General features: G+C 41.0%; 1 protein-coding gene across 1 annotated transcript in view; it reads right to left on the bottom strand.

Moving 5' to 3' along the window:
* Positions 1–14,665, bottom strand: part of cenpf (centromere protein F) — a 31,014-nt gene extending 16,349 nt beyond the window's left edge. The window contains 15 exon segments of the mRNA XM_055036529.1: positions 7,428–7,634; positions 7,704–7,983; positions 8,674–8,803; positions 8,879–9,014; positions 9,102–9,224; positions 9,319–9,447; positions 10,848–10,973; positions 11,046–11,248; positions 11,343–11,604; positions 12,251–12,342; positions 12,418–12,554; positions 12,639–12,709; positions 12,905–13,030; positions 13,103–13,274; positions 14,604–14,665. Coding sequence (XP_054892504.1) covers positions 7,428–7,634; positions 7,704–7,983; positions 8,674–8,803; positions 8,879–9,014; positions 9,102–9,224; positions 9,319–9,447; positions 10,848–10,973; positions 11,046–11,248; positions 11,343–11,604; positions 12,251–12,342; positions 12,418–12,554; positions 12,639–12,709; positions 12,905–13,030; positions 13,103–13,264 — 2,184 coding nt within the window. The 5' untranslated portion in view covers positions 13,265–13,274; positions 14,604–14,665.
* Between the last annotated feature and the right edge of the window lie 423 nt (positions 14,666–15,088).

Genomic DNA, 15,088 nt, shown 5'->3' with positions numbered 1-15,088 from the left:
GAAAACGTTTCCTACTACCTGTAACAGGTTGGCCTTTTACGGCTGGATTTTTCAGTGCAGATTGATGATATCAAGCAGAGTTTAGGTGGAACCGCAGGTTTATTCCTCCCAGCATCACAAACAATGTCACACTCTTCGTCTTACAAACATCTCAATGTCTCAATATCTGTCTCACAGGTGAAAATTGCAATCTTAAATAGTCCCAGCTGTGACAGTTAAAACAATCTGAAAATTCATAAGATAATCCCATCTTACCCTGTTCCCCTTAATTGAATAAAAACATTTAACTACAACCACATCAACTTCCTTTTTATAAATATTTTTATGTTTTATCCTTACCCTTACTAAAACACCATAAAACAGTACACCATAAAACAATACACCCCTCTCCCATTCTTCTCAATGGTCTCTCCAGGACCTATATCATTGTCCAGCCCCTTAGGACAATATTTGTCCAAACATCCTGAGAGGACACATAAAAAGACAGGTGAGTCACTATATTAGCACATTCCATACCTAATAAATTATGCACATCATTTACTTAGTTTTATCCACCCATAGCTCATTGCTCTGAGTATCAATTCTCCTCTCTTCACAGTTAACCACCTCCACTGGCCAATGAGGAGCAGCTGTGCAGAGCCCAGAACAAAGGCTACACACCAATACCTAAAATACTCAATAAATACAATTAAAACTTCCTGAGTGCAAAATGTTATTAATTTATAGATCTACTTTAAAAGTGCAGTGCTAAATAAAGTGCATAGTGAGAAAGTGCAAATGTTTTTACAGTGCTATACAATACATTGAATAAATTAATTCAGTAATGAAGGCCTCTTCATTACATTTCCTCCCTCCTCTTTTCAGAGCTCAGTATCTCAGTCCTCTGAGACTCTGGATAAACAGTCAGCAACCACATTCGACTTTCCTGGCTTGTACTGAACTGTAAAGTCAAATGGCTGCAGTGCCAAGTACCATCCAGCGATGCGAGCGTTGGCATCCCTCATCCGTCTCAACCACTGAAGAGCACGATGGTCAGTCTCCAGGATGAAGTGACGTCCTAACAGATAATACCTGAGAGCCTCAATAGCCCACTTCATGGCCAAGCACTCTTTTTCCACTGTCGAATATCTCGTCTCTCGGTCAAGCAGCTTCCGACTCAGAAACACCACGGGTCTTCTCTCACCGTCCACCTCTTGTTGCAGGACAGCTCCAAGCCCTACTCCTGAGGCGTCTGTCTGTAAGATGAATGGTTTAGCAAAGTCTGGTGTGTGTAAAACTGGATGAGTACATACTGCTTGTTTGAGATCGTTGAATGCCTTCTCACAGTCTTCTGTCCAACACACTTTGTTGGGGGCTGCATTCCTTGTTAGCTGCGTCAGCACAGCTGATCGTTCTGCAAACAAAGGTATGAATTTCCGGTACCAGCCCACCAAACCCAGAAATCCTCTCACCTTCTTCTTTGTAGATGGAACTGGAAAGGACTGGATTGCCTCCATCTTCCCCACTTGTGGCTTTATTTTTCCAAACCCAATAACAAAACCTAAGTACTCCACTTCTCTTTGTGCAACCTTACACTTCTGTGGGTTCACTGTCAGTCCGGCCCGCCTGATGCGGTATAGCACCTCCTTCAGATGAATCAGATGCTCCTCCCATGTCCGGCTATACACTACAACATCATCCAAATATGCTGCAGAAAACTCTGACACATCTCTCAACACTTGATCCATTAAACGTTGAAACGTCGCTGGCGCCCCCTGGAGCCCAAATGGCATGACTTTAAATTGGTACATACCAAAAGGCGTTTTGAAGGCCGTCAGTTCTCTTGCCTCTTGTGCCAAAGCCACTTGCCAGTAGCCTTTACACAAATCCAACGTTGTGATGTAGCTTGCTGAACCGACTTTCTCCAGTAGATCGTCCACTCTAGGCATTGGGTATGGATCAAAGTTAGAGACACCATTTAAATATCTGAAATCTATGCAAAATCTCAGAGATCCATCTTTCTTTGGTACCAGCACAATTGGGCTGCACCACTCACTACTAGACTCTTCAATGATACCCAAATCCATCATCCACTTTATTTCTTTTTCCAGCACTGGAACCAATCGCTCTGGAATGCGATAACTCTTTTGACGACTCGGTGCATCTTGTTTCAACTGAATCCTGTGTTTAACCAGTGATGTAAATCCTGGAACTTCTCTGAAGAGCTGAGGGTCCAAGAGAGGTTTGATTTCTTCCTGCTCAGTTGGAGACAGATGAGAAATATCAACCAGAGCACAGTCAGACATGTTGGTAGGAAAGAATTTTTCAGTCACCTCCTCATCCTCAACCGCTCTCACAAATAACTCCTGATGCACAGGTTCTTGGTGACTGTGGAACTCCTTCAACAAGTTAACATGAAAGGCTTGATGCTTCTTTATCCGTTCCGGCATATACAGTTCATAAACCACTTTACTCACTTGTTTGGTGATCTCATATGGTCCATGCCATTTTGTCAGCAGCTTGTTGTCACTGGTAGGCAGCAGTAACAGAACCTTCTGTCCTGGCAAAAAGACTCTGTCTCTGGCCTTCTGATCGTACCATGTCTTTTGATGTTGTTGAGCTGCTTTCATGTTGTCCTGTGCAAAAGATGTCATTTCCTGCAATCGCTCTCTCATGTTAATGACATATGCTGCAATGTTTTCACCCTCAGGTTTCGCATCTTCCCAGCAGTCTCTCAGTAGATCCAGCGGACCTCTCACTTGACGTCCATACAATAATTCAAAAGGTGAAAAACCTGTGGAGACTTGTGGAACCTCCCTGTAAGCAAATAACAGATACGGCAGCCACTGGTCCCAGTCGACACCCGTGTCGGAGACAAACTTGCGTAGCATGTTTTTAAGAGTCTGATTGTATCTCTCCACTAGCCCGTCCGTTTGGGGGTGGTAAGGGGTGGTCTTAAGTCCCTTAATCCCTAGTAATTTGTAAACCTGCTGCAACAGTTTGGACAAAAAGTTTGTCCCACAATCTGTGAGAATTTCTCGGGGTATTCCTACTCTAGAAAAGAGCTGCAGGAGACAATTAGCAACATGTCGGGCCTTAATGGATCTAAGAGGAAAAGCTTCAGGATACCGTGTAGCATAGTCGCATATCACCAATATGTAACGGTGACCTGTAGTGCTTCTTTCTAATGGGCCCACAATATCCATGCCTAGCCTTTCAAAAGGAGTGTCAATAATGGGCAGCGGTTGTAGCTGGGCTCTTGCTACTCCTTTGCCTGAAGTCAACTGACATTTTTCACAGGAACTACAAAATTTTGAAATCTGGGTATACATTCCTGGCCAAACAAAACGACTACTGATTCTGTTCAGTGTTTTGTAAAAAGCCATATGACCTGCCCACGGAATTGAATGACCCAATTCCATAACTTTGTGTCTAAACTGTTGTGGAAGAGCTAATGCTTCACAATGTCCTTTCTTCTGATACAAAATACCTCCTTTAGTAATGTAAACTGCATCTTCACGGAAGTCTACCTGGCGCTGATGAGTTTCCTCCTCCCTAGTTGCTTTCTCAAACCAAGGTTTTAGAGTAGGATCATCTCTCTGGAGTGCACCTAAATCTGAGGGAATGTCAAACTCAAACATATTATTTGGCTTAGACAGCTGTTCTATTCCTTCATTATTTGAGCCTTTGAACTTCTCTTTTCTTTTCTGAGCTTTTGACTTTTTAGTTTTTCCCTGCTCTGTTTCCAGAGACTCTCCAAAATAAGGGAGTTCTTCCAACATCGCCTTTGAACTTTGAGCTCTTGTGACTACATTACATGGTTTCAATATTTCTGGTACATCGGATTTGAAACATGGACCTGGGGCATCTCTGTTGGTAAGTACTTGAGGCTCATAATCCGACTGATGAAGAAGGTCTAAGAGAGTGGGAATATCATTACCAAGTATAACTGAATATGGCAAAGAGGGAACTACAGCTACTTGTACCAGGTATGTTTGACCTCCCACTGTCAAATACACCTCTGCACTAGGGTAGACATGCTCATCTCCATGTATACAGCTTATTTTAACCCCCACCTCACTTAACTTTTCATCTGGGATTAAGCTTGCATGTACTAAAGACTGAAAACACCCAGAATCAAGCAATGCTTCTTCTTTCTTCCCATTAACTAGCACCGAAGCCGTACAAGCTTTTCTTTTTTCAACTTCAGTAGCCGCTCTTGGAATTGAACACATCAGTGATGGCTTTGATTTTAGGGCGGGACAAAAATGTTGCGTATGGCCAAAACCATTACAGTTGTAACATCTAATATCCTGACCTGACGACTTATGAAATGACTTTTTAACCTTAGCAGGTCGATGGGAAGGGAACTGCTTAAAACTAGAACCATTTCTAGCCTGACTTAGACCAGAGCCCTGTTCACCCCCAGTGGACTTACTTGGTTGGGCATAATGAGTCTCTTGGCCAGCATAGGTGCTCCAGCTCCCCCTCCTGGCTGATCTGAAGACTTCTGCAAGCGTAGCTGCTTCTTCTGCTGTCTTCGGGTCACGCTCACGTATCCAGACCTCCAATTCTGGATTAACCATCCTTAAAAATTGCTCCAGAATTATCTGCTCAGATATTTCTTGCACAGTAGATTTATCAGGTTTGATCCATCTTGAAAACAAGTCTTTCAGTCGAACATAAAGTTCACGCGGCGTCTCACCTGATTCAATCTTTAGGCATCTGAAGCGGCGTCGATAAGTATCAGCAGTAATTTCATATTTTGCCAGAATTGCCTCTTTCAGTTTATCATAGTTCTGAGAGTCAGCAATATCCATTAGAACATAGGCTGTGCGGGCCTTTCCGGTCAACAGAGGGACCAGACGAATCGCCCACTCATCTCTGGACCAACGACACACCTGGGCCATCCTCTCGAACGTCGTCAGAAAATGCTCAATGTCGTCATCCGTCGATAAGGGAAGAAATTTTGGTTCAATTATGGACCTGGAACCATGAGCCACCTGAACATCACTACCATCTGATTCTTCTGCAGGTGCTTCAGATGTTGAAGGTTGATCCTGTGTGTCTGACTCATCCTGTTTTTCCAGTACCGCATTCACTTGCAGCTGCATTTGTTGAAACTGATGCTGCATACTTTTCCACCTCTGCTCCTGGCGGGAAAAATCTTTATCCATCTTCATGTCTCTAGCCACCTGAGACCGCATAATGGATTTCACCAACACCGCCAGTTCCTCCAACTTATCTTCAGGGTTGGTCGCTGCCATGGTTTCCATTTCAGAGGAAGCTCCAGCTGCTTCATCAGGCTCTCCCTCTTAGCCTGGCTTTTTACCACCTCTGGTCATCATCTTTGCACTGTGGCATGAATAGACGCACTTCTGACACCACTTGTAACAGGTTGGCCTTTTACGGCTGGATTTTTCAGTGCAGATTGATGATATCAAGCAGAGTTTAGGTGGAACCGCAGGTTTATTCCTCCCAGCATCACAAACAATGTCACACTCTTCGTCTTACAAACATCTCAATGTCTCAATATCTGTCTCACAGGTGAAAATTGCAATCTTAAATAGTCCCAGCTGTGACAGTTAAAACAATCTGAAAATTCATAAGATAATCCCATCTTACCCTGTTCCCCTTAATTGAAAAAAACATTTAACTACAACCACATCAACTTCCTTTTTATAAATATTTTTTATGTTTTATCCTTACCCTTACTAAAACACCATAAAACAGTACACCATAAAACAATACACCCCTCTCCCATTCTTCTCAATGGTCTCTCCCAGGACCTATATCATTGTCCAGCCCCTTAGGACAATATTTGTCCAAACATCCTGAGAGGACACATAAAAAGACAGGTGAGTCACTATATTAGCACATTCCATACCTAATAAATTATGCACATCATTTACTTAGTTTTATCCACCCATAGCTCATTGCTCTGAGTATCAATTCTCCTCTCTTCACAGTTAACCACCTCCACTGGCCAATGAGGAGCAGCTGTGCAGAGCCCAGAACAAAGGCTACACACCAATACCTAAAATACTCAATAAATACAATTAAAACTTCCTGAGTGCAAAATGTTATTAATTTATAGATCTACTTTAAAAGTGCAGTGCTAAATAAAGTGCATAGTGAGAAAGTGCAAATGTTTTTACAGTGCTATACAATACATTGAATAAATTAATTCAGTAATGAAGGCCTCTTCATTACACTACCTCAGGGCAACGAGCTTAAAGGAGAGTCACATCCGGTTCTCAAATCCTAAATGTTTCTGCTGCTAAAATCTCTTCTTGCGTACAGGGTTTGTACATTTTCCTCAGGGTAAAATTAAACACTTTTCAGTCGTTTGTTTTACTTTTCAAGCATCAATGTTTGGTCAGTCAAGATAACAAATGTTGCTGGACAAAATTGATTGTAATAAACAATAATATTGTTGTTTTTGAGACCATTTTCAAGTCATATTATGAAATTGCTTCATGAAACAAGAACATATTCTCAAATATAAATAAACTTTAAATTTGACACTGGAACTGGAAGACATTTTGAATATCCAAAACGAAAAACAAAAAATAAAATTAAAAATAACGAATGATGACGTCTCTGAACACCAGACTGAATAATTTTGTCATCCAGTTTCTGGTAGGAAGAGAAAAACAATAAATTATGTAAATAGAAATGATTGAGTTTGCTTTAATTTAAGTGATTTATTGTGACCGGCCTAATCAAGGTAAGTTTTCAAACTTTTCCAGCAGCACTTTGGAGATAAAAACAACACAAATTAACTAAAGAAGAAAGTTTCAATACCCTATTATGTTATTTATTACTGTTATTAATAATTTATTATTAATAACAGTATTCTACAGCAGGAACATGGTAAAATAAAATATAGCTTTTATTTTTATGTTTTTGAAATATTTCTCACACACTCTATAAATCTGACTGAGAACAAAACAATAACCTTTAACATATAAAATGTAAGACAACATTTATTGCAGCTACACAGGTCATTAAGTCATTGAGCCATTAGGAATAATAAATATTTACTAAAATGAATCAATCCAAACAAGTCATGTTAAATTCCCTTCCTGCTCAAATTAAATTATTAAAGACAAAATACAAAGAAAATCTCTAAAAAAAAAGGTTCTTCATAAGTTTTCTGGCATTTAAGAAATAGAAATAATTTTCCTAATTTTAACAGACCTAAAACAAGAAAAGTTCAGTTTGATTTGACGTCAGACAGCGATTAAAAAATACATCTCTATCTTTTTATTCCGTGTACAAAAATATCCGGTTCCAAACTTACGCTTTTAATTAAAGGCGAGGTTGTAATGCTTTATAAACGTCTCAGGGTTCATAAAGCATTTTGGCGCCTTTATGAACCCCGTTGCTCCTAAAGGAGGACAGATCGAAGGCGTTTTGAGGCGGAACCAGAGTGTTGGACTCACCTGTCCTTGGAGCTGCGCCAGCTGCTTCCCGGCGTTCTCCAGGTCTTTGCCGTGTTTCTGTGCCGCTTCAGAGACGTGGAGCTGAAGCTGCTGGTACTGATGCTCCTTCTCCTCCAGCTCCGTGCTCCTCATGAGGAGTTCTCCCTTCAGGGCGTCGATGTGGGCGGACAGACTGGCTTTGTCTGCCTCCATGGATGAGATCTTGTCCTGCAGTATGAAACCTGCGCGTTTAATTTCCTCCTGAAAAGCAGCAGGTTGCATACTGGTGAAACTCACCTGGAGTTCATTGCTGGCCTCGTCCAGCCGACTCGCTTTGCCCTCCAAAGTGATGATCTTGTCGGTGAGCTCCTGCTGCACGGCCTCGGTTTGGTTTATCAGGTTCTCCTTGTTTTTCTTCCACTCCAGCAGAGCCTGGTGCTCCTGTTTCACCGCCTGGCACTCGTCCCGACTCTGACGGAGGTTTGATTTCAGCTCTTCGTTCTCCTCCTCTACGACCGTCAGCTTGTTGCTCAGCTTCTCACCCTCCTGCTTTTGCTTTTGAAGCTCATTCTGAGATCTGCAAAGAAACATCCGTTGTAATGGACTGAATGCACATGACAAAACTGCGACAGGACGGGCAAAAGGCTCGATTACAGTCAAAATACAATTTAGTGATAAATTATCAACTGTAGAGTATTAAAAACAACTAGTCCATCGGTTTCCAAAGCAGGTAAGTAATTTTAAAAGCACACTTAATTTTTAAAAATCATTTTTATTTATTATTTTTTTATTAAACATGTTCTGTGTTTTGTCTTTGTTCTTTTTGTGTTTATTTTATTTCTGTTACTGTTATTTGTTCCCTCATCTGGTTATTTCATACTATTTTGTTGGTTTGTAATGTTTGTTCTAATTGCTTAACTGGCTCAGTTTTAACTTCACCCAGTTCTCTAAAGGAAAGCCAAGTTTTAGCATTTTAGGCAATAAAATGTTTATTTTATTAATCAAAAACAGGACTGTATTATTTCTGTCAATATTTAATGTGTTTATAATTTTGAGTGAAAATGGCCAAGGTGGTCAAGTGAAAAATCTGAAAAATATGCCACTTTTTTAAATTTGATTATTTGTCAGAATTACTAAAATAATTGATAGTTGCAGCCTAATATTTTAGTCCAACAAAACTGAAGAGCCAACATCACTGCAACTGACGGTGCAGCGTTAATATCAGAGGCACTGATGAAGAACAAAGAGGAAGATGGCCGATGTTTACTTGTCGTTTCTGGCCTCTGCGTCAGAAAGCGTCTTCTTCACGTGTTCCAGCTCTTTCGCTGCCGCCTGAGTCTGTTGCTCAAGTTTTGACTGGAGTCTCTTCAGCTCCTCAGCCTGTCCTTCAGATTTCGCTGAAGTGCGAAAAAGAAAACCAGTGAGAAGACGCGAGTTGGACACATTAATATTTATTCCTGTTGTTTCTGTACCTTTCAGATCCTCCAGGAGCCCCTGGGTCCGTTTCAGCGACTGCTCTGAGATCCTCTTCTCCTCTTCCAGCTGAGTCAGAGACCTGCTGCTGCGGTCCAACTGGATGGTCACATTGTTCTTCTCCTTCTGCAGTTCCTGACGGGAACAGGACATTTTGAAAATAGGTAAATCATCTTGCCCAAACAGAAAGTTATAGACAGGAATTTACGAGTTTGTGTGTACCTCCATCTTTTTGTGGAGGTCTTGCTCTTTGGTCTGAGTCGCCTGCAGAACTTGCTCGGACCGCAGCAGCTTCTGCTTCTGCTCCTCCATTTCTCTCTCCATCTGACTCTTCTGCAAGCGCATCTAAAACGCAGCAAGTTTCCACAAAAACCCAGTGAAACAGCCGAAGCTGTACCAGTTTTGCTTCGCTCAGCAAAACGCAGAAGCGAGACGCTACCTTCTCCATTTCCGCTTGAAGAACATTGTGGTCTTTTTTGGCCTGCTGGACCTCCTGTGTCAGCTTGGTTCTGGTCTGGTTGAGCTGCTGATCCAAAGCCTGATGGGAACTCTGAAGCTGAGCCAACTCCTACCAACCGAAAAACAAAATATAATCTGAATAATAAGTCAGAATTTAATGTTCTTCCCAGAGTTCATGCACTTTTCCCACCAACATTCAAAAACCTTTCAAGCATTTTCAAGGTGAAACCTTTCAAGCATTTTCAAGGTGAGTTTTCAAACTTTTCTAGCACCAAATTTTGGAGATTAAAAACAACACAAATGTAATAAAAAAGACAGTTTCACTATTATGTTAGATATTTTATTACTGTTATTATTAATATCTTGTGATAGTATTCTACATTCTATCTAAAATATAATATTTTATGTTTTGGAATATCTCACACACTCTTCTAAACCTGAATAATCCCAGAACAAAACACTAATTTAACAAAAAAAATACACAAACCACAATAATGTTGTGTAACGTTTAAAATATAAGATCAATAGGAATAATAAATGTCAAGTATTGAAAAAAATGCAGTCAAAAATTGAATCCTCAAACACAACACGCAAAGAAAGTTACAAAAAAAATGTCTAAAAAAATTATCTTGCCAAGTTTTCTGTCATTCAGCAAAGACAAATAATTTTGGTAATTATAGCTGACCTAAAACAAGGAAAGTGTAGAATGATTTAACTTCAAACTGCGAGGAATAAAACGTCTGTCTTTATATTAGGCATGAAAACGTCTGGTTCTACGTCATCCCTACTGACTGTTTTCTGTCAGATCGTCGCATACTTGCAGCGAGAGTGCGCATGCTCGCGCATGCGCATTAAGAAGTCCGACCGTTAGAGGAGCTGTCAGTACGGCACACGCGACAAGTTACGACGAAAATAAGTCATTAAATTGTTTTCATTGATAACTAGGTAGATGTACATGCGTTAACGTGGTTTCAAAGTGGATTTAAAGCAGGAGCTAGCTGCAGGGAACAACAACACACGCCCTGAAACTCATTAGCCTACTTAACCGCTAAGTCAGGATGTCACACAGCCGCTAATAGCAAAGTGTACGACGGTCTACGTCATGATTCTGTGCTTCTGATTAAATAAAATCACATGTTAGTGACTGTATACGTGTCTGACAGGCATAGCATTCACTTCGTGCTAAGCCTATGAGGATCTGACAGTACAGGAGCCGGGGATGGCCAATCACAGGTCATGTGGCATGACGTCATCCGAGGCTCAGTTCCTCAGGAGTCAGAGTGAGAACATCTGGCGGTCATCCGGGATTCAGAGAACCGGTCACGTCGTTTTAACTGTAAATATTGTTTTTCACATTTAGGCATTTAATCAAATTATAATTATTGCAAAAATGAGCGATTTGGATATCAACCACTTTCAAGGATTTTACGCATAAATCAATAACAAATTGAAATTTGAGCGTTTTCCAGGACTGACCCGGCATCTTAACACAACAAGACGTTGTTTTACCTTCTGACTGTTTCTCTCTTGATCTTTGAGTTTCTGCTCCAGAGCTCGTCTGCAGCTTTCAGCGTTGTGCCTCTGGCAGCTCATCTCCTCAGAGACCTGCTTCAGCTTCTGCTCCACCAAGGAGCACTAACACAACAGAGATCATTTAGCACCTGTTCCCGTAGATGATGTCACCAAACAGAAACAAACCCGCGGTACCTTTGCCTCCAGCTGCTGCTGGCGGTCTGCAGCCTGGCCCAGCTCCTGGCCGGCCTTGGCCAGCTCCCTGTCCCGCTCCGCCAGCTCTTTGCGGGTTTGGTTCAAGTGAGTTTGGAGTTCTTGCAGCTTTGATGTTTGGCTACGAATTTCCTTTTCCTGAGCGGCCAGATTCCTCTCCAGCTCTGACACACGTCCACGCAGCTCTGATTGTTGGAAAACAAGCCCAAACAGGTTTACAGGGTGTTTCTGATGTATAGCATATCAAACTAGTTGACTATGAAATCCATGAAAGTCCACCCTGGTTGAGGCTCTTCAGCTGCTCCGTCTGCTGGGTCGATCCGCTGGGACTCTGGACGGGTCTGGACGAACTCATCCGCTGGTTGGGTTTGATCGGCGTCTCCTCGTGGGCGTCCCACAGAGAAGCACCGCGTCTCTTTAGCGGCGTTTCCATCACATCCTGGCCCCTGTGGACCTGATCTTGCTGTTGCCATGGGAATATGGATGACCCAGTGTGGCGGGCAGCGATGTCCTTGTGGCTGACAGATGACTGATTCAGCAACTGAAGGAGGACAGACACGATGAAGGCGACTTGTTGCGGCTCCTTAAATAGATCTACTGGTTATACAAAACATGTTTGTGACATTTTTCACACAAAAATGTGATTTTAGTTTTGGTCAGTTTGGCGCTTCTTAAGGGAATCTTGTCACTTTAAATCTCAATAAGCTGCTGCTGGCCACAATCCCAGCTCAACATTTACACTCACATAGAAAAATGGCTGCAAACATATGCACAATTATACAACCATGTATCTTTGAAAAGCACAAGAGGAGCCTCCTGCACAACCAACATGAAAACAGCCGTAAAACCAGCTGACCAAACATGCTGCAGTCCCACTTGAGTTGCTAGGTAACGGGCTGGACTTGGCGATAGTTGCTGAGAAACGACACAGTCCCCATAGAATGTGACTTAATAGTCACAGGATTTTGAAATGGCTCATTTTCTAGACACCAAAAAACATGGTGACACCCAGCTCATGGCCGAAAATCTCAAACTTAACTTATTGCCAAAAATTGTTTAAGTGCTGGGGTTGTTTTTAGAAGCAGTTAATTCCCAAATGAAAATAGAAAAACATGCAAAATATGAACTTTCCATAATTGGTCCCTGTTAAAACTACAATCAAAGAAATCAGGTGAAGTAGAACTCACCTTAACCTGCAACATTTTCAGCTCACTTTCCAGCTTCCTTCTTTCTTCCACTTCATGGTTGTACTTTTCCTGAAGCTCGTCCAGTTTGCCGTCTGCAAAGGCACAAGAGTGAGACCTGCAAATACGACCGCTCAGACGAAACACAAAGCCCCTGATAACCAGGATACCTGGCTGTCTGTGTGCAGCGACAGGCGCTGGCGTAGCGAAAGTCTTCTGTGGAGTGCTGAACGTCTGCAGGTCAGAGGAAGAGGTGGACAATGAGGAAGATCCAGCAGGTTGAGAGCGATCGAGCTCAGTTTTGTACCTGAAGGAGAACCGACACGTTTGCTAAAAATAAAGCAAACAATAATGGTCCCAATGAGGTAACAGAAACCAAAAGCAAACCCACTTCTTGAGTTCTTGCTCCAGTCGATCTATTGTCTTCCTGCAGGTGTTGAGTTGACCCTCCAGGTAGCTCACCTGAGTCCAGGGGGGAAAACAGTTACAACCACACATTTTTACCATTTTCAGCCACACAGTTCAATGTATTTTATTAAGATTTTACATGTTAAAGCAACACAACATGTGTTTTTCATGACAACAAATCCAACAAAATGTTGCGAAAGAACCTCTCAGCACAGGCTACATTTTCTTGGTTTCACGTGAGAAACGGACCTGCTGCTCTTTGACTCCGAGGTCATGAACGACCTTCTGACGAGTTTTCTCCAAAGCATCACATGACTCAATCATCGACTGGTTTTCTCTCTTCAAAGCAGAGATCTCGGTGCGTTCGCTGTCCACCTGAAGAGCAGAGTGGTCAAGTTACTCGGGTGTCAAATGTCACGAACCCACTCACTCCCAGTAAAAACTGACCTTCTGCTTCTGTTTCTGCAGGGCGGCTTCCAGAGAGTCCAGCTGAAACTGCTTCTGCGTCCTTTCCTTCTTCAGTTTGTCCAGTTGGACCTCCATTTCCTGGATCTTCTGCAGGGCTTTCCCTGGAAGTCCATCCTTCCACTCCTCCACCGCCCAGCTCATGGCCTAAAACCTCCACCAGAGACACAAGCATTTACTCAAAACCCCAAAATTGAATAAGCAGCTGGTTGAGCCAATAAAACTAGCTTTGGTTTCACCTTCAAATTCTGATTCAAAATTGAAATCTAGAACAATTTCAATGTTCTAGAAAGTTACGTGTCAACTTCAACCCGTAACACCTCCATGTGAATCCAGCTCCACCTCAAGTTTGTATAAAAGTTTTGTGACTTTTATACATTACATGGAAAAAGTTACAAAACAAAATCGTTTATTGCAGTAATTATTGGGACAATTTACCATCCAGAAGAATGCGTCATTGTGACAAGACTAGTCATGAGAAAAATATGTGCTACAAAGGTTTAGTAGCATTTTGTAGATCCAACCTGACCTACCTGGAGAAACTTTTATTAATTTTTATTGTTACATCTAAATCACATTTTAAAGTTTAAAAAATCCCATATAAACGCTCTTGTCAAAGTAACTAAGAGTTCCCTTAAATAACTTAGAACATTTAAAATTTTCTGTATTGCATATCATTATAACATCAATGTATATTTTATTAGAGTCGGCAATTTTTCACCGAGCCTTTAATACATTGTTAAAAGATTAAGAAAAACAAATAATAAATTTTTTTATTGCCTAAAACAGTTTTCCTTTAGTGAATTTCCATATATATATATATATATATATATATATATATATATATATATATATATATATATATATATATATATGAATACTGGAATATTTATCAGCAGAAAATAAGCCCGTGTTAATAACTGTTATTTTGAAACAAATGTTTCTGCTTTGATCGTATCACAGCAGGCGGATTTTGTGAAGAAGCTTATTAAAAAGGATTATATTTGAATAAAACAACGACAGAAAAAGCCATAACAATGATCTTTTTGTTTAAATGAAATGTTCATCATCTAAAGATGCGACAGCAAACAGTAACTAAGCAATGTGCGATCAGTACGTCTGTCTGTACTGCAGTGAGGTCGGTAATTAGCGCCATTAATCAACGTCAGTGCATAAATAAATAAAAACTACAAACACAAATAAAACATATTTTTGAAGGACTCTGGGCCAGCAAGCACACGTGTGATCCGTGAGGAGTGAAATTCCCGTTAAACGTAAAGAAACGCATTAAAACGTTCAGCTACAGTTTCTATTGTAGTTGATCGAGTTGAATTGTTTCAACAAAAATATAAAACTTAACTTTCATTTCCGGTCCGCGGCTTGAAAATTAGCAACTCTAATAAATACCAACTCGTATTGTCAAAATAACTTCAGAGATTATTTTAACACATGAAGATATAACGGATAAATTCGCCTGACTTACTTTGGGCGCGACGCTTCTTGCTCGACTTCAGAAAATTCAAACTGTAGTTGAGGAAGAGTTCGTTCCCTTGCCTACACGTTCATTGGTCCAATCAAACTGACGTCACGACTCATATACCGCACCTGATTGGCTTACTTGTTACTGTTTCCACAGTGCCCTCCTGCGGTGTCAGCATGTCAACACACACCACAAACAGAAATGTCCCATCTCCACTAACAGAAATAAAGTATCTTGGTATCATCAAGACCCAGTCAAACTCATAAATCAAATTTAATCTCAATAAATTATAATATCCTTACAAATGAGAAATTTATTAACAGTAGTTTGATCATAAGGATGCTTAATTATGGATGTTTACATGTGGATGATTCCATGGTAAGAGCATGTTGAAGTTCTGTTTGTAGACTTTTGTTCATAATATTTTTGTTTGGAGAATTTTTCACCCTGGTTTTGGATGCTGTATAGCAGGAATGAAAGATTTTCTT

This window comes from Poeciliopsis prolifica, unplaced genomic scaffold (genome assembly GCF_027474105.1).
Source record: "Poeciliopsis prolifica strain line A6 unplaced genomic scaffold, Auburn_PproV2 SCAFFOLD011, whole genome shotgun sequence".
NCBI lineage: Eukaryota > Metazoa > Chordata > Actinopteri > Cyprinodontiformes > Poeciliidae > Poeciliopsis > Poeciliopsis prolifica.
Note: the sequence above shows the minus strand (reverse complement) of the source record. Positions and strands in the feature narration are given on the sequence as shown.